The sequence below is a fragment of the Ranitomeya variabilis genome, chromosome 2, assembly GCF_051348905.1.
Source record: "Ranitomeya variabilis isolate aRanVar5 chromosome 2, aRanVar5.hap1, whole genome shotgun sequence".
Classification (NCBI taxonomy): Eukaryota; Metazoa; Chordata; class Amphibia; order Anura; family Dendrobatidae; genus Ranitomeya; species Ranitomeya variabilis.
In genome coordinates, this window is record NC_135233.1 from 1,003,110,131 (window position 1) to 1,003,134,821 (window position 24,691).

At 44.4% G+C, this 24,691-nt stretch overlaps 1 protein-coding gene across 3 annotated transcripts in view; it reads left to right on the forward strand.

The window, feature by feature from the left end:
* The window catches only part of RNF168 (ring finger protein 168), a 74,523-nt gene that overhangs the window by 21,690 nt on the left and 28,142 nt on the right, over positions 1-24,691 (forward strand). For 2 of the 3 annotated variants that reach the window (XR_013221967.1, XM_077291216.1), the window contains exons 3-5: positions 4,883-4,959; positions 10,991-11,170; positions 17,028-17,152. Coding sequence is in view for 2 of the 3 variants with exons in the window: in XM_077291216.1 (XP_077147331.1) it covers positions 4,883-4,959; positions 10,991-11,170; positions 17,028-17,152 (382 nt within the window). In the remaining variant the exon portion in view is untranslated. Of the gene's footprint in view, positions 94-4,882; positions 4,960-10,990; positions 11,171-17,027; positions 17,153-24,691 lie in introns of all 3 variants that reach the window. The other variant, XM_077291215.1, reaches the window with a different exon arrangement.

Here is a 24,691-nt window from a genome sequence, read left to right on the forward strand (position 1 = left end):
CTGCTCAGTGTCCTCGCCTAAGGGGATGGAAAGAAGTCACCAAAAGATTCAATAGGCATCATTATTCCAAATGTAGTTGGTGGGGGCTTGTTGGTGAGTAGTCCGGAGGCTGGGAAATTTAATAAACTTCCGAAGTGCCCTACATTTTGTCTTGTCAGTAAAGTTAGGTCTAAAGTTAAATCAGAGAAGTAGAATGCTTCACAATTTATTCACCCATATGGAATAACGAATATCTCTCAGCACTTGATAAGCTGTTTGAAATTGGAGGCCTATGGGGCTTCAGTATGTATATCGGATAATCAGTAGCGATACACTTAAAACATTGGAATGCCTGCAGGAGGAGACTCCTCTTCCTGAAAGTAGTCTATTTCAATGTACACATGTATATAACGCTCAATGCTAGTTAAACAAGGCTATGGTCCAGAAAGATATTACATTAGATTATGTGCTCATCAGGGGTTACTGAGAGATCTCTTGCATATAGGACAATTTGCTATTAATCTTTCTTAAACAATTTCCTTTATTGGAAAAGCAAAAGTTGGAGTTGGATCTGAAACCCGATTGGTGGACTTTGGTTCTGGAAGCCGTTCCCAGCCTGTCACTAAATGAACCTGGTAGACTCCACAGTTATGTCATACACAGAGTATATAGATCACCTATTGTTTAAAATTCTAATTGCCCGCACTGTATCGGGGAAGAAGCTGAGCTATTTCACATGTTATGGTCCTGCACGTAATTATACAGGTCCTTCTCAAAAAATTAGCATATAGTGTTAAATTTAATTATTTACCATAATGTAATGATTACAATTAAACTTTCATATATTATAGATTCATTATCCACCAACTGAAATTTGTCAGGTCTTTTATTGTTTTAATACTGATGATTTTGGCATACAACTCCTGATAACCCAAAAAACCTGTCTCAATAAATTAGCATATCAAGAAAAGGTCCTCTAAACCAGTGTTTTTCAACCAGTGTGCCGCGGCACACTAGTGTGCCGCGACACATGGTCGGGTGTGCCGCGGGGAACGGGAGTCAGCTGTTCTCTGTGCCGACTGTCAAGCTGACAGCCGGCACAGAGAAGCTGCAGCGCGCCGGCTCCCGGAGATCAATTGTACTCGCAGACATCTACCAGCTGCGAGTACAATTGAGGCTCTGACTGCCGGGTCAGAGCGACGCCAGCAGCGTGATCAAGTCATGTGATCACGCTGCTGACGTCACTATCCGGCGCGCAGAAGAACGAAGAGACTTGGTGGTAAGTGCTCCTGTGCTGTGGAGCTGAAGACACCGAAGATTCAGCGTGGGGTGGGTTTATGGGGAGTATGTGGGGGGATTTATTAAGCGTGTGGGGGGATTTATTCAGTGTGTGGGGGGATTTATTCAGTGTGTGTGGGGGATTTATTCAGTGTGTACGTGGGGGGGGGGGGGCTGGAATTTATTTAGCATGTGTGGGGCAGGGTGCATTTATTCTGTGGAAGGGGATGGATTTATTCTATCGGAAGGGCAGTGGATATATTCTGTGGGGAGATGGGGGTGGACACAGTAGCGAGGGGAAAAATGTGTGCTGACAGTACTGGGAGCAACGGTGATGGGATGTGTGAGGACAGTATGGGGAGTCGGGGGAATGTGTGAGGGGGGAATGTGTGAGGAGGAAATATGGAGAGAGCAAAGGGGTATGTTAGCAGGGGGGGGATGTACAGGAGGAGGCTATTAGAAATGTGTGCAGACAGTATGGGGGGATGAAAGTGTGAGTGGACACATAATAGATACTGAGTAGTGTGAGGGTAACAGCCAGGAGGAGACAGTATGCCAAGTAGGAGGAGTGTAATGAAGGGGCACAGTAGAGAGACTGGGCTCTCTATGAGGGACACCGTATGAGAAGGCAGTGTGAAGTATGGAAAAGAGAGAGAGGGTAGTGTGGATGGCATGTACCATAAGAGGGACAGTGAGGGTCATATTATGTGCTGGGAATAAAGTGAGGGGCAATTATTTACTCAGAGGCTCAGCCTAGGGCAGATATTGTTATTCCGGAGCATTATAATAACACTGCTATCTTTAAGGGTGTTGTGTCGGGATGTGCTGCAGAAGACAGGAGAAGATGGAAGTCTGCAGAAACGAGCTCTGCCGGTGGATGAGAAGAGTCATCATGGCATCTGGACAAGGTGAAGATGAAAAGAAAGAGGCGACTCCACAAACAACGTCATCTATCAGGTACCTGGATGTAAATGTGTTTTTTTTGTGATACTAATTCTCATTTTTATTTGTTAGGAACATTAAAGGGGATGTCCAAGGTTGTGATGAGTCTGCAGTCATACTATGTGACTGCAGACTTCTGAATTCTCACAGTGCACACTGCTATCATAATTCTCTGATGTTGGTGATTTACATACATGCGGTCACGTGCTGACTAGACATGTGTGGCCTCATTCAATGAAAATGAATTGACTGAGGCCGGACACGTCTAGTTAGAATGTGACCAGAAGTATCCAAATCACATACTTGTGCTGTCATGACCGTCCACTCTGGCCACCGGCAAGGGAGAATCCTGAAAGTGTGCAGTGCTTGCGCTGTGAGAATTCAAAAGCCTGCAGTCACATAGAATGACTGCAGACTTTCATCTCAAACCTGGACGCACCATTTTGTGCCATTTTGGTTGGTGGTGTGCCTCGGGATTTTTTAAGTATAAAAAATGTGCCGCGGCTCAAAAAAGGTTGAAAATCACTGCTCTAAACGACCTATTACCCTAATCTTCTGAATCAACTAATTAACTCTAAGCACATGCAAAAGATACCTGAGGCTTTTAAAAACTCCCTGCCTGGTTCATTACTCAAAACCCCCATCATGGGTAAGACTAGCGACCTGACAGATGTCAAGAAGGCCATCATTGACACCCTCAAGCAAGAGGGTAAGACCCAAAAAGAAATTTCTCAACAAATAGGCTGTTCCCAGAGTGCTGTATCAAGGCACCTCAATGGTAAGTCTGTTGGAAGGAAACAATGTGGCAGAAAACGCTGTACAACGAGAAGAGGTGACCGGACCCTGAGGAAGATTGTGGAGAAGGACCGATTCCAGACCTTGGGGAACCTGAGGAAGCAGTGGACTGAGTCTGGTGTGGAAACATCCAGAGCCACCGTGCACAGGCGTGTGCAGGAAATGGGCTACAGAGAAGCAGCACTGGACTGTTGCTAAGTGGTCCCAAGTACTTTTTTCTGATGAAAGCAAATTTTGCATGTCATTCGGAAATCAAGGTGCCAGAGTCTGGAGGAAGACTGGGGAGAAGGAAATGCCAAAATGCCTGAAGTCCAGTGTCAAGTACCCACAGTCAGTGATGGTGTGGGGTGCCATGTCAGCTGCTGGTGTTGGTCCACTGTGTTTCATCAAGGGCAGGGTCAATGCAGCTAGCTATCAGGAGATTTTGGAGCACTTCATGCTTCCATCGGCTGAAATGCTTTATGGAGATGAAGATTTCATTTTTCAGCACGACCTGGCACCTGCTCACAGTGCCAAAACCACTGGTAAATGGTTTACTGACCATGGTATTACTGTGCTCAATTGGCCTGCCAACTCTCCAGACCTGAACCCCATAGAGAATCTGTGGGATATTGTGAAGAGAAAGTTGAGAGACGCAAGACCCAACACTCTGGATGCGCTTAAGGCCGCTATTGAAGCATCCTGGGCCTCCATAACATCTCAGCACTGTCACAGGCTGATTGCCTCCATGCCACGCCGCATTGAAGCAGTCATTTCTGCCAAAGGATTCCCGACCAAGTATTGAGTGCATAACTGAACATTATTATTTGATGGTTTTTTTGTTTGTTATTAAAAAACACTTTTATTTGATTGGACGGGTGAAATATGCTAATTTATTGAGACAGGTTTTTTGGGTTATCAGGAGTTGTATGCCAAAATCATCAGTATTAAAACAATAAAAGACCTGACAAATTTCAGTTGGTGGATAATGAATCTATAATATATGAAAGTTTAATTGTAATCATTACATTATGGTAAATAATGAAATTTAACACTATATGCTAATTTTTTGAGAAGGACCTGTATACATTTTGGACTGTGGTCCTTAACCTCATAGAGCTTGTATATGAATGTACAGTGGAAAAAGACCCCCTGGTATGCATTTTGGGATATGTTGAGTGGATGAGGTGGGGAAAATTTCCATTGCGGCTAGGAAAATTCAGGACTGTGGAGTCTGTAAACCGAACCTACGACTCCGTCTCCCCAGCACTGGTCACTACTGAGCAATGTACATAAAGTGCTGCACAGATTCATCTCCACTAAAATCCCAGTTCCTTAGATCAGGAACTGAACAGACATTTATTAGACATTTCATACCTTCCCCAAATTCTTATAAAAATGTTTACTTCCCATCCTGCAATGTACTACTGTACCACTTTATTATATATTTTAGGAGTCAGTCAGTCCATTTTATATGGACTCAGAATCCATGACTCTGACTCCACTCTGAGCCCTGAAAATAATTGCTTAAAATTGGATCTTGGCATAGCCTCAATCCCGCTGTGAATATGTCACATAAGTAGAATCTCTTATTCTGGTTGAAAAAGGGGTCTACTCCAAAAGGAATAGGGATGCATATTTTGACTATCTTTAGTCTGTTATAATTGTTCGCTAATGCGTACTATATATTTATAATTTTATATAGGTTCAGGTCAAGTAAGAATGGTGTTTGAAAGGGGGTCAGGTTTGGGTTTCAAATGTTGTGATTTGGATGTCCTGTCATATATTCTAAAATGTTTTAAAATTAATAAAACTTACCTGATTAAAAAAAAAAAAAAAAAAGAATAGGAAACGTAAATGTCTATCCATATTCAGAATGATAAATGCCACTCTTGTTTCCCTACTTTAGGCTTGGCGTCTTATCCAGCACATCTTATCTGTAATCCTGGAGAAATACGGAAAGAATATGAGGCTGAAATAAGCAAGGTTGGAGCTGTCTGTTTCTGGTGCTAAAAAATACTTTGTCATGCATATGTTTTTTTTTTTGTTTGGAACAATAGTTCCAGAATCCTCTGTTTCCAGTGATGCACAACCCATCTGGACATTACAGGGGCTGTCTGGTCTCAGAACAAATGTCTGCATCATGACCGTGTGCAGTGTTACGATCCCAGAGCATTCCCTGTGCGTGTGGACGCTCACATGACCCCATGTATGTGACATGCATACTTACGGTCATGTGGCGACTAGACCTCATGTCACAGGGACATCGCCCCACACAGGGATAACTCAGGAATTGTGACACAGTGCACATTGCACACTGCCCTAATTTGGCTGTCTGCTGTCCCAATGAAGGAATTCAGGTTTATTTTTTCTAAGACTAAACAATTCCTTTGACAATGTATTATTTATTATTATTATAGCGCCATTTATTCCATGGCACTTTACATGTGAAAAGGGGTATACATAATAAAAAATAAAAAAAAATTAAAAAAAGTACAATCATGAACTATCCAGCGCGGTGTTCTGCTGCTATTGTAACCTGAAATGGTCAATGGCATGCATATTTGAGCAATATAGTGGCCTGTGGGCCACATCCCAGCCCTTAGGAAATATCTGTCCAGTCCACTGACTGGGACAGCCAAAGAGCTTGACACAGTGGTGTACTACACACCATGCTGCCAGCCCTCTGCTTGGTATCTCGATGAGATACAGTGGGGAAAAGAAGTATTTGATACACTGACGATTTTGCAAGTTTTCCACCAATAAAAAATAATGCGGTCTGTAATTTTTATCACAGGTAAACTTCAACTGTGAGAGAATCTTTAAAAAAAAAAAAAAATCCAATCACATTGTATGATTTTTAAAGGGGACCTGTCACCCCCCAGGCATTTGTAACTAAGAGCCAGCTTGTGCAGCACTAATGCTGCATTCTGACAAGGTGGCTCTTTTAGTTCGGGTCCCTGGCACTGCTGGAAGAATCAGTTTTGAAATTTGTTCCTCATACTGTGAAATCGTCCCCGGGGCAGGTCTTGCACCACGAATACAGACGCCTCACTGCCGTCAATCATGGCCTCTGCGCACCGCCTCCTCTTACTTCATTAGCGGCGCCTGCGCTGTTATTTTTTTTCGGGCATGCGCAGTTGTGGTGCCCTTCGAACGTACAGCGCAGGTGCCGGGGACGCTGATGAAGAAAGAGGCGGCGGCGGCCGGCATGCAGAGGCCATGGTTGACGGCTGAGAGGCGTCTGGATTTGGGGGGGAAAGACCTGTCTCCAGGACAATTTCACGGTATGAGGAACAAATTTCAAAACCGATTCTTTCAGCAGTGCCAGGGACCCGAACTAATAGAGCCACCTTGTCAGAATGCAGCATCAGTGCTGCACAAGGTGGCTCTTTTAGTTATAAACGCCTGGGGGGGTGACAGGTTCCCTTTAATTAATATTAGTAAAGAAACAATAATGAATGTAAAAGCGTAATGTGTGAATACACTTTATTTTTGCTTTTATAATTTAAAAAAAAAAAGTACACCTTTGGTATTGCTGAGCCCTCAGCGGTCTGACCCAAAAAAACCCCCATGCACTATAAGTGATGCAAATTGTGATCAAACAGTTGTATGTAAATACAAATGGTATAGCTGGATATGGCATCTCGTCCCATAAAAAAAAAAAGTCTTCGGTCAGCGGAAAAATAGTTAAATAAAGTACACACAATTGTAAAATGGCAAAAAATAAAAATAGTATCCGTGTATCATCAGTGTGACACGTACTGGAGCCTGGGATTCAGCGGCTCAGTTCACTCTGTTTCCCGGCGCCGGGTGCTGAAAACCGATCTCATCATTCTTTCATGCTCGTGCTGGCATCAGCGCTAGCAGGGAAGAATGTTGAGAGTGGTATTCAGCTGATAACAGCGAGAGTGGGCGGCAGCTGATGAGAGTATTCATCAGCTGTCACCTGAACTATAAATAAAGTAAATAGATTTAAAAAAGTGCGTGGGGTTTCCCTGTATCTTTCATAACCAGCCAGGCAAAACTGACAGCTGCGGGCTGCAACCGTCAGCTTCAGCAAGGCTAGTTATCATAAATAGAGGGGTCCCCTCGCTGTATTTTTAATTATTTAAATAAATAATTTGAAATAGAAGCTTGGAGTCCCCTTCATTTTTGTCAACCAGCCATCCTAAAGCAGATATCTGGGAGCTGGTATTTTCAGGCTGGTAAGGGGCCATGGCTATTGCCCCCAACCCTCCCTCACCTTTGTCAATTCTCGTGCTGTGCCCGACTCTTCCCTCTTGCACAGTGGTGGTGGCAAGTAGGGTTTAGATCACCTTTGTATTGTCAGGTGACATCAAGCCCATGGCTTAGTAAATGGAGAGGCATCTATAAGACATCTATCAATTACTAATGTATGTACATACAGTTTGTGACAATTGTGGACCCGGATCTCCTCCACATGCCCTAAAATACATACCACAGGGTCCCTTTAAATTTTACAACCATATATTTTCTCAATTGCTTCCCCACTTCTAACCAATATGAGTTCAGCTTTGGACATTGCCATAACATGTGTAGGATCCCTGCCCCCTTGGACTGACACCTAGGACAGTCAGAGGTCAGTCTCATTCCGGCTCTATACAACCTATCTGGAGTTCTATATACTGTATGGAGCGCGTATATCTGCGAGTCTACCCGGCTCACTTAACGATAATTGGGGAATATACTCCATGATTTCTTCCCATTTATCCTCCTCTATCCTTCCCAACTCTTCCTCCCATTTCTCTTTTGCTTTAATCGGGTATCTGTTTAGAAAGGTGTACAACAAATCTTTTATCTGAAACCACCCCTTTTGTTCCCCCCTTCCCGCAAACAAAGTCCACCAGAATATCTTTGAATCCCCATATTAACTGTTCTACTCTGTTTAATGTAGGTATGCCTCAGCTGCCTATATTGAAACCTACAGTCCTCTGGTAACCCATAGTTCTCTTGCAGCGTCTCAAAAGATGTCCGTCCTTGCGCATCTTGTATTTGGGCCATATATTGTATTCCCAATATCTTCCAATTTTTCCCCCATTTTAATAAATTAACTTGCCTTTATAAGTCTGGTTTTATATGCAAGTAAATCATTTTTTGGGGACTATTTGGAAGCTGGAACGATCTTTCTTTTTTACCTACCGTATATACTCGAGTATAAGCCGAGATTTTCAGCCCACTTTTTTGGGCTGAAATTGCCCCTCTCGGCTTATACTCGAGTCATACCGGAGGTCGGCAGGGGAGGGGGAGCGGGGGCTGTCTAAAAATACTCACCTAGTCCAGGCGCGGTCCCTGCTTCCCCGGCTCCGGCAGCAGCAGCTTCAGCTTCTTCCTGTACTCATAGGGGTGGAGCCGCATATTCATTAATGTAATCAGCGGGACCATGTGACCGCTGAGTACAGGATGAAGCGCTGCGGCGTCGGGGAAGCAGGATCTACACAGCGGCAGGACCAGGTGAGTATACGGGGAGGGGAGCGCAGCGCTGCGCGATAGTCACCTGCTCCTCGTTCCGGGCGCCGCTCTGTCTCCAGCAGTGACGCTCAGCAGAGGGCGCGGTGACGTGGGCAGTGCGCGCCCTCTGCTGAACGTCAGTGCTGGAGACAGATCGGCGCAGGAACGAGGAGCAGGTGACTATTGAAAGTGCCGGGGGCCTGAGCGACGGAGAGGTGAGTATGTGATTTATTTTTTTTATCGCAGCAAATGGGGCAAGTGTCTGTATGGAGCATCTATGGGGCCATAACGTTCCTTCAGCACTATATGGGGCCATAACGTTCCTGCAGCACTATATGGGGCCATAACGTTCCTGGAGCACTATATGGGGCCATAACATTCCTGCAGCACTATATGGGGCCATAACATTCCTGCAGCACTATATGGGGGCCATAACGTTCCTGCAGCACTATATGGGGCCATAACATTCCTGCAGCACTATATGGGGCCATAACATTCCTGCAGCACTATATGGGGCCGTAACATTCCTGCAGCACTATATGGGGCCGTAACATTCCTGCAGCACTATATGGGGCCATAACATTCCTGCAGCACTATATGGGGCCATAACATTCCTGCAGCACTATATAGGGCCATAACATTCCTGCAGCACTATATGGGGGCCATAACGTTCCTGCAGCACTATATGGGGCCATAACATTCCTGCAGCACTATATGGGGCCATAACATTCCTGCAGAACTATATGGGGGCCATAACGTTCCTGCAGCACTATATGGGGCCATAACATTCCTGCAGCACTATATGGGGGCCATAACGTTCATGCAGCACTATATGGGGCCATAACGTTCATGCAGCACTATATGGGGCCATAACATTCCTGCAGCACTATATGGGGCCATAACATTCCTGCAGCACTGTATGGGGGCCATAACGTTCATGCAGCACTATATGGGGCCATAACATTCCTGCAGCACTATATGGGGCCATAACATTCCTGCAGCACTATATGGGGCCATAACGTTCATGCAGCACTATATGGGGCCATAACGTTCATGCAGCACTATATGGGGCCATAACATTCCTGCAGCACTATATGGGGCCATAACATTCCTGCAGCACTATATGGGGCCATAACGTTTCTGCAGCACTATATGGGGCCATAACGTTTCTGCAGCACTATATAGGGGCATAATGTTTGTGCAGCACTATATGGGGCAAGTATCTGTATGGGGCCATAATTAACGTTTGTAGGGCACTACGGCATATGGGGCAAGTGTCTGTATGGAGCATCGTATAGGGCCATAATGTTTGTGCAGCACTATAAGGGGCAAATATCTTTATAGAGCATCTTATGGGGCCATAATCAGCATTTGTGCAGCATTATATTGGGCAAATGTGTCTATGGAGCATCTTATGGGGCCTTTATTAACCTTTATGCAGGATTATATGGGGCATATTTTAATATGGAACATCTTATGGGGCCATAATGAACAGTATGGAGCATTATATGGGGCTCCTGATTCAATATGGATATTCAAAGACACTTAACCTACTGATGTCTCAATTAATTTTACTTTTATTGGTATCTATTATTACTTTTGACATTTACCGGTAGCTGCTGCATTTTCCCCCCTAGGCTTATACTCGAGTCAATAAGTTTTCCCAGTTTTTTGTGGCAAAATTAGGGGGGTCGGCTTATACTCAGGTCGGCTTATACTCGAGTATATATGGTATATTTTTCACCTGTCCGTAGTTCTGTCCCACGCCGTAATCCGTGTCTGGGGATAAACAGTTTGATGTCACTGTCCAGGCTGAGAACCACTGATGAATGAGCTGCTGCGCGGGCAGCATCAGTGAGCAGCGGTCACCTCATTGAGGTCACAGTGGTTCACTGTGGCTGTGTTCCTTCCTGGGCTGAACTAAGGTGACCTCAGCACCATGGGAAAAAGTCAGTGAGTTCACAGCAGATCACCGTGAGAAATTCTCTTGGTGACCTGTCATAAGCCAATACTGATGAATATGTAAGCAAAGTCCCGCTCACTGTATTCAGCCCCTACATCACAGTTTAGGCCACAGTCAAAGAATTTTTCAGCTTACTTGTGGGGGATGTTGGATCCCAACCAAAAATAATTGATGACCTATCTCAATATGAGAAGTCTTGGACAATCCATTTAACAGTTTGTGGTTCACGTGTTTCCATTAGCACAAGCTGGGCCCTATGTTTTGGACACATTTGCATTTTCCACTCTGTAACATCCACTGCATATTAATTTCTGTAAAGCTTAAGTGGGCACAATATAGTAAACCTTAACCCGAAGATGAATTCTGGGAGTGAGTTACAAAGTGAGTAAAGTACAAAGTGTCATGAAAAAAAACGTTCTGCGAAGCACTGGGTTTGGAGAAAGTATCCCAGAGATATTACCACATCAAATGAGAAAAATTGGGCTCTGTCAGTAAGGTCAAAACTGGCTTTGGTGATAAGGGGTTAGTTGTAATGACTTTTTTTTTTTTTTTTTTTTTTCTTTCCATATCATGTCTTCTCAGATTGAAACAGAGCGACTTAATAGAGAAGAGGAAGAACGTAAGGCCAGTGAGGAGTACATTCAGAAACTGCTAGCTGAGGAGGAGGAGGCACAACGATTACATATGGAACATGTACAGGGGGAGTTGAATGAGCAACTGAAGCGAGATGAAGAGTTAGCATGGATGATTAATAGTGATTTGGTAAGTTGAGTATCTGCACTTTTAGAAAACTAGGCATAGAGACATGTGTGACGTTATGAGCTGGTGCTTGTGCTAAATGCCCCTCAATGGATGAAACGAAGGTGCTTGGCTAAGTGCTTCTGCCTTTTTTGTTTTAATGATTGGTGAGGTCTAAACAACCAGACCTCTACTACAGTTGTGCTCAAAAGTTTACATACCCCGGCAGAATTTTTTTTTCGTGTTGTTTTTATGATTTAAAATGAGAAAACACAGTAGTTTGACAATAAATGGCTTCACTCAACCACTAACCATGAGTGGAGAAAAAGTTTTGATTCTCATTCATATTCTCTGAAAAAAGGCCAAGAAAGCAAAATTTCTGCCGGGGTATGTAAACTTTTGAGCACAACTGTATGTCTAGGTCATTGTTCCCCCAACTCTGGTCCTCAAGAGCCACCAACAGGCCATGTTTTCAGAATTTTCCTAGTATGTACCTGCACAGGAAATAATTCCATCACCTGTGCAATACTTAGGAAATCCTGAAAACATGACCTATTAGTGGCTCTTGAGGACCGGAGTTGGCGAACGCCACTCTAGGTTATGTCAAAAGATGTTTTAACCCCTTCATGACCTTGCCGTTTTTTGCAATTCTGACCAGTGTCCCTTTATGAGGTAATAACTCAGGAACGCTTCAACGGATCCTAGCGATTCTGAGATTGTTTTTTCGTGACATATTGGGCTTCATGTTAGTGGTAAATTTAGGTCGATAATTTCTGAGTTTATTTGTGAAAAAAACGGAAATTTGGCAAAAATTTTGAAAATTTTGCAATTTTCACATTTTGAATTTTTATTCTGTTAAACCAGAGAGTTATGTGACACAAAATAGTTAATAAATAACATTTCCCACATGTCTACTTTACATCAGCACAATTTTGGAAACAAATTTTTTTTTTGCTAGGAAGTTATAAGGGTTAAAATTTGACCAGTGATTTCTCATTTTTGCAACAAAATTTACAAAATCATTTTTTTTAGGGACCACCTCACATTTGAAGTCAGTTTGAGGGTTCTATATGGCTGAAAATACCCAAAAGTGACACCATTCTAAAAACTGCACCCCTCAAGGTGCTCAAAACCACATTCAAGAAGTTTATTAACCCTTCAGGTGTTTCACAGCAGCAGAAGCAACATGGAAGTAAAAAATGAACATTTAACTTTTTAGTCACAAAAATGATATTTTAGCGAAAATTTTTTTATTTTCCCAAGGGTAAAAGGAGAAACTGGACCACGGACGTTGTTGTCCAATTTGTCCTGAGTACGCTGATACCTCATATGTGGGGGTAAACCACTGTTTGGGCGCACGGCAGGGCTCGGAAGGGAAGGAGCGCCATTTGACTTTTTCAATGAAAAATTGGCTCCAATCTTTAGCGGACACCATGTCGCGTTTGGAGAGCCCCGGTGTGCCTAAACATTGGAGCTCCCCCACAAGTGACCCCATTTTGGAAACTAGACCCCCCAAGGAACTTATCTAGAAGCATAGTGAGCACTTTAAACCCCCAGGTGCTTCACAAATTGATCCGTAAAAATGAAAAAGTACTTTTTTTTTCACAAAAAAATTATTTTAGCCTCAATTTTTTCATTTTCACATGGGCAACAGGATAAAATGGATCCTAAATTTTGTTGGGCGATTTCTCCTGAGTACACCAATACCTCACATGTGGGGGTAAACCACTGTTTGGGCACATGGTAAGGCTCGGAAGGGAAGGAGCGCCATTTGACTTTTTGAATGAAAAATTATCTCCATCGTTAGCGGACACCATGTCGCGTTTGGAAAGCCCCTGTGTGCCTAAACATTGGAGCTCCTCCACAAGTGACCCCATTTTGGAAACTAGACCCCCCAAGGAACTCATCTAGAGGCATAGTGAGCACTTTAAACCCCCAGGTGCTTCACAAATTGATCCGCAAAAATGAAAAAGTACTTTTTTTTCACACAAAATTTCTTTTAGCCTCAATTCTTTCATTTTCACATGGGCAACAGGATAAAATGGATCCTAAAATTTGTTGGGCAATTTCTCCTGAGTATGCCGATACCTCATATGTGGGGGTAAACCATTGTTTGGGTGCACGGCAAGGCTCGGAAGGGGAGGCGTGCCATTTGACTTTTTGAATGGAAAATTAGCTCCAATCGTTAGCGGACACCATGTCGCGTTTGGAGAGCCCCTGTGTGCCTAAACATTGGAGCTCCCCTACAAGTGACCCCATTTTGGAAACTAGACCCCCCAAGGAACTTATCTAGATGCATAGTGAGCACTTATAACCCCCAGGTGCTTCACAGAAGTTTATAACGCAGAGCCATGAAAATAAAAAAATAATTTTTCTTTCCTCAAAAATGATTTTTAGCCCAGAATTTTTTATTTTCCCAAGGGTAATAGGAGAAATTGGACCCCAAATGTTGTTGTCCAGTTTGTCCTGAGTACGATGATACCCCATATGTGGGGGTAAACCACTGTTTGGGCGCACGGCAGGGCTCGGAAGGGAAGGCACGCCATTTGGCTTTTTGAATGGAAAATTAGCTCCAATCATTAGCGGACACCATGTCGCGTTTGGAGAGCCCCTGTGTGCCTAAACATTGGAGCTCCCGCACAAGTGACCCCATTTTGGAAACTAGACCTCCCAAGGAACTAATCTAGATGTGTGGTGAGCACTTTGAACCCCCAAGTGCTTCACAGAAGTTTATAACGCAGAGCCATGAAAATAAAAAATAATTTTTCTTTTCTCAAAAATGATTTTTTAGCCCACAATTTTTTATTTTCCCAAGGGTAATAGGAGAAATTGGACCCCAAAAGTTGTTTTCCAGTTTCTCCTGAGTACGATGATACCCCATATGTGGGGGTAAACCACTGTTTTGGCACACGTCGGGGTTCGGAAGGGAAGTAGTGACGTTTTGAAATGCAGACTTTGATGGAATGCTCTGCGGGCGTCAGGTTGCGTTTGCAGAGCCCCTGATGTGCCTAAACAGTAGGAACTCCCCACAATTGACTCCATTTTGGAAACTAGACCCCCAAGGGAACTTATCTAGATGTGTAGTGAGCACTTTGAACCCCCAAGTGCTTCACAGAAGTTTACAACGCAGAGCCGTGAAAATAAAAAATCATTTTTCTTTCCTCAAAAAAGATGTTTTAGCAAGCAATTTTTTATTTTCACAAGGGTAACAGGAGAATTTGGACCCCAATATTTGTTGCCCAGTTTGTTGTGAGTACGCTGATACCCCATATGTGGGGGTAAACCACTGTTTGGGCACACGTCAGGGCTCGGAAGGGAAGTAGTGACATTTGAAATGCAGACTTTGATGGAATGGTCTGCGGGCGTCACATTGCATTTGCAGAGCCCCTGATGTGCCTAAACAGTAGAAACACCCCACAAGTGACCCCATTTTGGAAACTAGACCCCCGAAGGAACTTATCTAGATGTGTGGTGAGCACTTTCAACCCCCAAGTGCTTCACAGAAGTTTATAACGCAGAGCCGTGAAAATAAAAAATAATTGTTCTTTCCTCAAAAATTATGTTTTAGCAAGTAATTTTTTATTTTTGCAAGGGTAACAGGACAAACTGGGCAACAACTGTTGGGGTCCAATTTCTCCTGAGTACGCTGGTACCCCATATGTGGGGGTAAACCACTGTTTGGGCGCACGTCGGGGCTTGGAAGGGCGGGAGCACCATTTGACTTTTTGAACGCAAGATTGGCTGGAATCAATGGTGGCGCCATGTTGCGTTTGGAGACCCCTGATGTGCCTAAACAGTGGAAACCCCTCAATTCTAACTTCAACACTAACCCCAACACACCCCTAATCCTAATCCCAACTGTAGCCATAACCCTAATCACAACCCTAACCCCAACACACCCCTAACCACAACCCTAACCGCAACACAACCGTAACCCTAATTCCAACCCTAATCCTAACCCTAATCCCAACAGTAACCCTAATCCCAACCCTAACCACAACTGTAACCCCAACACACCCCTAACCCTATCCGTAACCCTAACCACAAGCCTATTCTTAACCCTATTTCCAACCCTAGCCCTAATTCCAACCCTAACCCTAAGGGTATGTGCCCACGTTGCGGATTCGTGTGAGATTTTTCCGCACGATTTTTGAAAAATCTGCAGGTAAAAGGCACTGCGTTTTGCCTGCGGATTTACAGCAGATTTCCAGTGTTTTTTTGTGCGGATTTCACCTGCAGATTCCTATTGAGGAACAGGTGTAAAACGCTGCGGAATCCGCACAAAGAATTGACATGCTGCGGAAAATACAATGCAGCGTTTCTGCACGGAATTTTCCGCACCATGGGCACAGCAGATTTGGTTTTCCTTAGGTGTACATGGTACTGTAAACCTGATGGAAAACTGCTTCGAATTCGCAGCGGCCAATCCGCTGCGGATCCGCGGCCAATCCGCTGCGGATCCGCTGCCAATCCGCTGCGGATCCGCGGCCAATCCGCTGCAGATCCGCGGCCAATCCGCTGCGGATCCGCTGCCAATCCGCGGCCAATCCGCTGCGGATCCGCGGCCAATCCGCTGCGGATCCGCGGCCGATCCGCTGCGGATCCGCGGCCGATCCGCTGCGGATCCGCGGCCGATCCGCTGCGGATCCGCGGCCGATCCGCTGCGGATCCGCGGCCGATCCGCTGCGGATCCGCGGCCGATCCGCTGCGGATCCGCGGCCGAGCCGCTCTGTGTGCACATGCCATAACCCTAACCCTACCCGTAACCCTAACCCTAACCCTACCCCTAGTTCTAACCCTAACCCTAGTGGAAAAAGAAAAAAAAAAATTTTCTTTATTTTATTATTGTCCCTACCTATGGGGGTGATAAAGGGGGGGGTTTATTTATTATTTTTTTATTTTGATCGCTGTGGTAGAACCTACCACAGCGATCAAAATGTACCTGTAACGAATCTGCCAGCCTGCAGATTCGGCGGGCGTACTGAGCATGCGCCCGCCATCTTGGAAGATGGCGGCGCCCAGGGAGAAGACGGACCGACTTCGGGAGGATCGGTAAGTATGAGGGGGTGGTGGGGGGGTGGATCGGAGCACAGGGGGGGGATCGGAGGACGGGGGGAGCGGACAGGAGCACGGGGGAGCGGGCAGGAGGACGGGGGAGCGGGCAGGAGGACGGAGAGGACCGGGCCACATAACGGACGACTGGGGAGGAGATCGGGGGCGGTGGGGGGGGGCCAGTACATGATTTCCAGCCATGGCAGATGCTATTGCAGCATCGGCCATGGCTGGATTGCAATATTTCACCATTTTCATAGGTGAAATATTGCAAATTGCTCTGATTGGCTGTTGCACTTTCAACAGCCAATCAGAGCGATCGTAGCCACGTGGCGGCAAAGCCACCCCCCCTAGGCTGAAGTACAACTCCCCCTCTCCCTGCAGATCGGGTAAAATAGGAATTAACCCTTTCACCCGATCTGCAGGGATGCGATCATTCCATGACGCCGCATAGGCGTCATGGGTCGGGAAGGGGTTAAAAAAGCAGGTGTTTTACCTTTGTGATTTGTCTTCCACTGAAATGCATATCAGAAAATGTAGTGTTAGGTAGGGAGGTGGAGTTGCTGAGGCGGGCGTATGATACCAAAAGCGACTAATGCAGAGCCTGTCATTAGTGGCAGTAAGTTGTCCTCTGTGATGGGGCATACCTTATCTGATGTATGCCGTATCTGAGTGTAGTCTAGTCTGTAAAATGAAGGTTGGCCTCTATCATAAATGTAAAGCCGATGGTGACATGAGATGTTGGTAGTTGCAGTGTTTGAACCCCATTAAGAAAACTGAAAGAGTCTGATTTATAAGTTTTTTTGCTTTTTTGTTTTCAATCTTCTAGAACGAGTCCACTACATCTAACCAGTCATCTGTTATTGAGATGCCTGTAGTTTCTAAGCAGACTACCGGCGTAAAGCCATCCAAGAATATAAAGACCAAACCAAAACAGTCTGGAGACATAGAAAGGTAAGGTTTACTGGAAGCTACTAATGACACTGGGCTACAATGTAGGAACACGTAGTCGGGTAGTTTTTCATGTACAATGTATTGAAGAAAGTCAATTATTTCCATTTATCATTTATAAAGTTTGATGGAGAGTCTCTGTGAAATTGTAAATTTATATTTGCGGAACCTGATTCATATAGTTTTGAGAAACCTGTAACTGATACTGCGGGGACTCAGAGCTCTGTATTAAAGGGAACCTGACCGGTCCCCCCATGCCTTCCAAACACCCAGCAATTCTCTTTCTTTATAACCCCCTACCTAACAAGCTCTTTATAGTGTTTGACAAATTACCATATTTTTAACCCCTTAACCACCAGAGGTATTTTTGATTTTGTGTTTTCATTTTTTGTTCCCCCTCTTCCCAGAACCATAACTTTTTTTATTTTTTGGTCAAAAATGGCCATGTCAGGGCTTGTTTTTTTGCAGGAGGAGCTGTCCTTATGAACAACATAATTTGTTTTACCATACCGTGTACTTGAAAATGGGAAAAAAATTCCAAGTGCGGTGAAATTGCAAGAAAAAAAAAAAAGGTGCAATCCCACAGTTTATTTATTTTATTTTTTCCCCCATGTTCTCTAAATTCTACAACTGACCGGCCATTATGATTCTCCAGGTAATTATGAGTTCAAAGACATCAAACATGTCTAGGTTCTTTTTTTATTTAAATGGTGAAAAAAAAGGCGCCCTTTGCCAATATCCGTAGGGTCTCCAATTTTTCGTGATCTAGGTTTTTTGTGAGGGCTTATTTTTTGCGTACCGAGCTGACGTTTTTAATAATACCATTTTGGTGCAGATATGATCTTTTGATCACCCCTTGTTGCATTTTATTGCAATGTTGCGGTGACCAGAAAAACGTAATTCTGGCATTTTGACTTCTCGTTACGTCGTTTAGCGATCGGATTAATTCTTTTTTTATACTGATTGGGCGATTCTGAACACTGCGATACTAAATATGTGTATGTTTGGTTTGTTTGTTTTTTATTTATTTTTTTAATATATTTTGAATGGGGCATAACCCGATCGGCTCTGCTACATACAGGCAATGTATATAGGCAATACAGAATTGCTGACTTGCTATGAGCGCAGGCCGGTGCTCATAGCAATCCAGCAGTGACAATCATAGAGGTCTGCTGGAGACCTCTGGTTGTCATGCCAACCCATCGGTGACCCGCGATCACGTGACTGGGTCACCGATGGGCAGGATGTCCAGCGTGTTTGCCAGAAGCTTGTGTTAAACGCCGCTGTCAGTTTGACAGCAGCATTTAACTAGTTAAAAGCCATGGGTGGATCGCGATTCCACCCACAGCTGTTAAGGCACATGCCAGCTGTTCAAAAAGCTGACATGTGCTGGAAAAGATGTGGGCTCAGCGCCGGAGCCCACATCAAAGGGAGGAAGTTCGACATTGGTGTACTATTACGCCTGATGTCGGAAAGGGGTTAAAAAAAAAAAGTATAGTTAGTCTGTTTTTAATGTGCAAATTAATCTTGACAGGGCATTTTTTTTTCTTCAGACTAGTCATCCCACTCAGCATGTTATCACGCCCCTGTGAGCATGATTTGCAAGAGAAGGCATCCTATATCTTTCCCGTAATTCATTGTGCCTCTGAAGCTGGGTGTACGCTTCCTAGATTCATAGGCGCACTTGTGCATGTCCGGAAGCAAAGAAATAAAAGCTTGATCTTCGTGTCCTCAGTTGACATTATGCTGCTTTGCTTCCAGACATGCACAGAATGTACATCTGAAGCCAATAAGCATACACCCGGCTACAGGGGTCGCAGTGAGTTGTGAGAAAGAAGGTTGTGCGCATGCCAAGATTTGCAGAGAGCACTCGATGACCGGATCTCTTGCAGATCATGTTAAAGCGAACCTGTCTGCAGGATTTTGCTAGGTAAACTACAGACACAGTCAGGGTGGCAGTGTTAAACTGATTAAAATGATACCTGGGGTGAAGACATCCATCTTGTGTAATCAGTGTTAGAAGTTTTATGTTAACAATATGCCCATGCTCCAAGGCAGAACTGTAGGCAGAGTCTTTATCTTTCTGCTCTAGGCCAGAGAAACCAAGGAAAGACCTGCCCACAGGCCGCCCTGAAGCAGACAGGAGACAGATCGCAGGAGGGTCTCGGCACAGGAGTACACAGCACCAAGAGGCATGAGATTGCTGGAGGGGGAATCGCACTGGCCACCAATGAATCTTTATCCCAGTAACACGAGGGGGGTCTCACGACCGCTCTGCACGCCAACTCTGAGGTAAAGATGGCGTGCAGAACGGGAAACTCTATTTTAGATTAACACCTTGCGTCACACAGCACCGATCACAACATGTCACATGCTTTTCTTTCTTTCCCCCCAAACTTTGACACATTGCTGTGATTGGCGGGTTAGAATTGACCAGCCAATCACAGTGATCATCGGGGTGGGGGGCTGTACAAACCCCCAGGCTGTCAGGGACAGCAGCTATCTTAACACGGTCACTGTGCATTGCATCAGCTGCGCTTCAGCTTGAGGGCACAAACAGATGACCAGGCATTCTTCTTCCAGATTTTCTGAAATGCTGTTATTTCTACGCCAGGTGTAATGGGACATACACCATCCAAAAAGTTCCAACTTTTGTCTCGTCAGTCTACAGATTATTCTCCCAAACGTCTTGGGATCATCAAGATGTTTTCTGGCAACACTGAGACAAGCCTTTGTTATTGCTCAGCGGTGGTTTTCGTCTTGGAACATTGTCATGCAGGCCATTTTTGCCCAGTCTTTCTTATGGTGGAGTTATGAACACGGACGTTAATTGATGAAAGTTCTTTGAAGAGGTCACGAAAGACCCCACTACAACATCCAAGGAGTCATCACTGTGCTCTTTGGATAATTTTAGTCCTCAGGCCTCTCCTGGGAAGGTTCACCACTGTTCCGTGTTTTCACCATTTGTGGATAATGGCGCTCACTGTGCGTGAGAAATTGCATTATAACCTTTTCCAGACTGGTAGCTCTCCATTACTTTTTCAAATTTGTTCCAGAATCACTTTGGATGTCTATTTTTTGAGGCATTTCAAGTCTTCTTGACTTTGTCAGGCAGGTCCTATTTAAGTGATTTCTTGATTGAGAACAGGTGGCAGTAATCAGGCCTGCTTGTGGCTAGAGAATTTGAACTCCGCTTCATGTTTTAAGTGTGTGGGGTGGCAATCACTTTTTCACACAGTGCCCTGTAGGTTTGGATTTCTTTTTCCCTTAATAATAAAGACCTTCATTTAAAAACTGCATTTTGTTTACTTGTGTTATCTTTGTCTAAAATTAAATTTGTTTGGTGATCTGAAGCATTTGTATGACAAATATGCAAAAGAATAGGAAATCGGGAAGGGGGCAAACACTTTTTCTCCCAACTATATATTTTTGCCAAAAACACAAAGTATTGTGTCCTCTTTAACTTTAGCCCTTAGGGCTCATTTCCACATGCGAGGCACACGTCCGTATCTCGCATGTGGAAACCAAGCTGTGGAGCCGGCACTCCAGAGCGGAGCGTGCGGCCGCATAGGAACACATGGAGCTGCACAGCTCCGCTCCAAAGTGCCGGCGCCAGAGCTTGGTTTCCACATGCAAGATACGGACGTGTGCCTCGCATGTGGAAATGATCCCTTATAGAAATAATTTCATCTAGAGCTTGCTTAACTGTTAACAATAACAGTAATGTTGAGGTTTCTGAATGTCTCGTGTTGAGCTATAGCTGCAGGTCTCTTGGCAGGCATGTTAAAGGTATCTAGATTGCAATTTAGAATTTTGGCCTCTCCGTTATCAGTAGGCGGATGGAGCAGATCATTGACAATAAATCTCGGCATGTGAGGGTGTAGCTGGAGGCCTCAGACAAAAGTTAACATACAATTCATTAGTATTTGGTACCATTGCCCTTAAACTGAATGACTTGGGTCAAACGTTTGGGATTTCCTTCCACAAGCTTCTCAGAATAGTTGATCAGAATTTGGGCCCATTCCTCCTGACAAAACTGGTGTAACTGATCCAGGTTTGTAGGTCGCCTTGCTCGCACCCGTCCTTTCAGCTTTGTCCATAAATTTTCAATGGGATTGAGATCAAGGCTTTGTGCTGGCCACTCCAAAACATTGACTTTATCCTGAATCCACTTTAGCATTTTGGCAGTATGCTTTGGGTCATTGTCCATTTGGAAGACCCATTTCCGCCCAAGCTTTAACTTCCTGGCTGAGGTCTTGAGATATTGCTTCAGTATTGCCACATAATCTTCTCATGATGCCATCTATTTTGTGAAGTGCGCCAGTCCCTCCTGCAGCAAAACAACCTCACAACATGATGCTGCCACCCCCGTGTTTCACAGTTGGGATGGTATTCTTAGGCTTCGAAGCTTCTCCCTTTTTCCTCCAAGCATAACGATGCTCATTATAGCCAAAAAATTCAATTTTAGTTTCATCAGACCACAGGGCATTTCTCCAAAAATTAAGGCCTTTGTTCCTATGTGTATTTGCAAACATTATTCTGACTTTTTCTCTTGGAGTAATGGCTTCTTCCTGACAGAGTGACCTTTCAGCCCATGTTGATACAGTCAGGGTATGTGCACACGTTCAGGTTTTTTCGCGTTTTCTTTTCTCGTTTTTTCGCGATAAAAACGCCTGCATTATGCATCCTATCATTTAGAATGCATTCTGCAATTTTTGTGCACATGATGCGTTTTTTTTCCACGAAAAAAACGCATCGCGGTAAAAAAAGCAGCATGTTCATTAATTTTGCGGTTTTTTTCGTGTTTTTCCCGCTATTCTATGCATTGGGAATAAACGCATCAAAAACGCGGTAAAAACGCATGCGGATTTCTGGCAGAAATGTCCGGTTTTTGTCAGGAAAATTTCTGCCAGAAATCCTGACGTGTGCACATAGCCTAATAGTTTCACTGTGGATATTGATACAATCTTACCAGCTTCCGCCATCATCTTCACAAGGTCTTTTGCTTTTGTCCTTGGGTTGCTATGCACATGTTGGACCAAAGCACGTTCATCTCTGGGACACAGAACCCGTCTCCTTCCTGAGCGGTATGATGGCTGGGCAGTTCCCAACTTGTTTGTACTTGCGTATAATTGTTTGTACAGATGAACGAGGCACCTTCAGGTATCTTGAAATTGTACCCAAGGATGAGCCAGACTTGTGCAAGTCCACAATTTTCTTCCTGATATTTTGGCTGATTTCTTTAGACTTGTCCATAATGCTACACAACGAAGCAGTGTGTTTCAGGTGTGCATTAAAATATATCCACAGGTGTGTCTCTAACTCAGATATTGCAAAAAAAAAAAAAAAAAAAAAAAAAAAGCTTAAGCTCAGAAGCTTGCAAACACATCATCATATAGGCAGTCCTGAATTGTTTAAAGGCATAGTACTCTTAGTGTATGTAAACTTTTGACTTTGCCTTAAAGGAAAGGTGCCGCAATTTTGTTTTTGTATTAAAAATGATTGTTTATATAAACAATTATCTTTAATACAAAATTATTTTTTTTAACCTTAATATCTTTTTTATTATTAATAATTTTTGCAGCCACTGGGCGCCGCCATTTTGCTTTGCAGGAGTGTAAGAGTCCCAGCACGACATTTACACTCTGCATTTACGGCAGCCCTGTGCATAGGACTCAGCAGTCGGGAGCCGACCGCCTTATCTCCTGCTCTGATCTGGCCACGCCCCCTGGGCTGTCTCCACATCACAGCAGAGGCAGGAGGTCGGCGCCATGTTTCTTCAGCCCACAGTGTGTGAGCTCCACTGTGACTGAGAGCTGTGCTGTTGGAGGGGCAGCTCCAGCTGCCTCTCCTTTCACACTGTCAGCAGTCGGCCGTTCCCTGTCCTCTGCTGCCTGGTGCCCTGGCTCAATCTCTAGAATCGCTAGAGAGGGTGAAGTGCTGGGGTCTGATGTCCTCTATCAGGAGCTGCAGAGAGGTAACAGGGGGGGGAGGGGGAGAATCTCTGTGCTGCTCCGACCCGACCCTGCCTCTCACTGCAGCCACTGATCAAGGACATCAGACCGTGTATCTATCACTACACTGTGCTGAGCCATGTATCTAATCCTCTCCTGTATGATAGTCTGCTGTGCCATGTACCTAATCCTCTCCTGTATGATACTGTCTGCTGTGCCCTGTACCTAATCCTCTCCTGTGTGATACTATGCTGAGCCGTGTATCTAATCCTATACTGTGTGATACTGTCTGCTGAGCCATGCATCTAATCCTATACTGTGATACTATGCTGAGCCGTGTATCTAATCCTATACTGTGTGATACTGTCTGCTGAGCCATGCATCTAATCCTATACTGTGATACTATGCTGAGCCGTGTATCTAATCCTATACTGTGTGATACTGTCTGCTGAGCCATGCATCTAATTTTATACTGTGATACTATGCTGAGCCATGCATCTAATTCTATCCTGTGTGATACTGACTGCTGAGCCGTGTATCTAATCCTCTCCTGTGTGATACTATGCTGAGCCGTGTATCTAATCCTATACTGTGTGATACTGTCTGCTGAGCCATGCATCTAATCCTATACTGTGATACTATGCTGAGCCATGCATCTAATTCTATCCTGTGTGATACTGACTGCTGAGCCGTGTATCTAATCCTCTCCTGTGTGATACTGACTGCTGAGCCGTGTATCTAATCCTCTCCTGTGTGATACTGTCTTCTGAGCTGTGTATCTAATCTTATCCTGTGTGATACTGACTGCTGAGCCGTGTATCTAATCCTCTCCTGTGTGATACTGACTACTGAGCCGTGTATCTAATCCTATCCTGTGATACTGTCTGCTGAGCTGTGTATCTAATCTTATCCTGTGTGATACTGACTGCTGAGCCGTGTATCTAATCCTATCCTGTGATACTGTCTGCTGAGCCGTGTATCTAATCCTATCCTGTGTGATACTGACTGCTGAGCCGTGTATCTAATCCTCTCCTGTGTGATACTGTGCTGAGCCGTGCATCTAATCCTCTCCTGTGTGATACTGACTGCTGAGCCGTGTATCTAATCCTCTCCTGTGTGATACTGACTGCTGAGCCGTGTATCTAATCCTCTCCTGTGTGATACTGACTGCTGAGCCGTGTATCTAATCCTCTCCTGTGTGATACTGACTGCTGAGCCATGTATCTAATCCTATCCTGTGTGATACTGTCTGGTGAACCGTGTATCTAATCCTCTCAGGCACTCCTCTCCCCCCTGCATATCTTTCCCCATTACACACACAACTCAATGCATGCGATAACAGGAGCTGCAGGGGTCATGCTGTATTATGGCATTATGTGAGATCTATATGACGGTATTATGTGATCTGTATGGTGGTGATTATGCTTGATCAGTATTGTGAGAATTATACGGTGGTATTGTGTGTGATCTATATGGTGGTATTATGTGAGAACACTGGCAGTATTATGTGTGATCTATATGGCAGTATGTGAGAACACTGGCGGTATTATGTGTGATCTATATGGTGGTATTATGTGAGAACACTGGC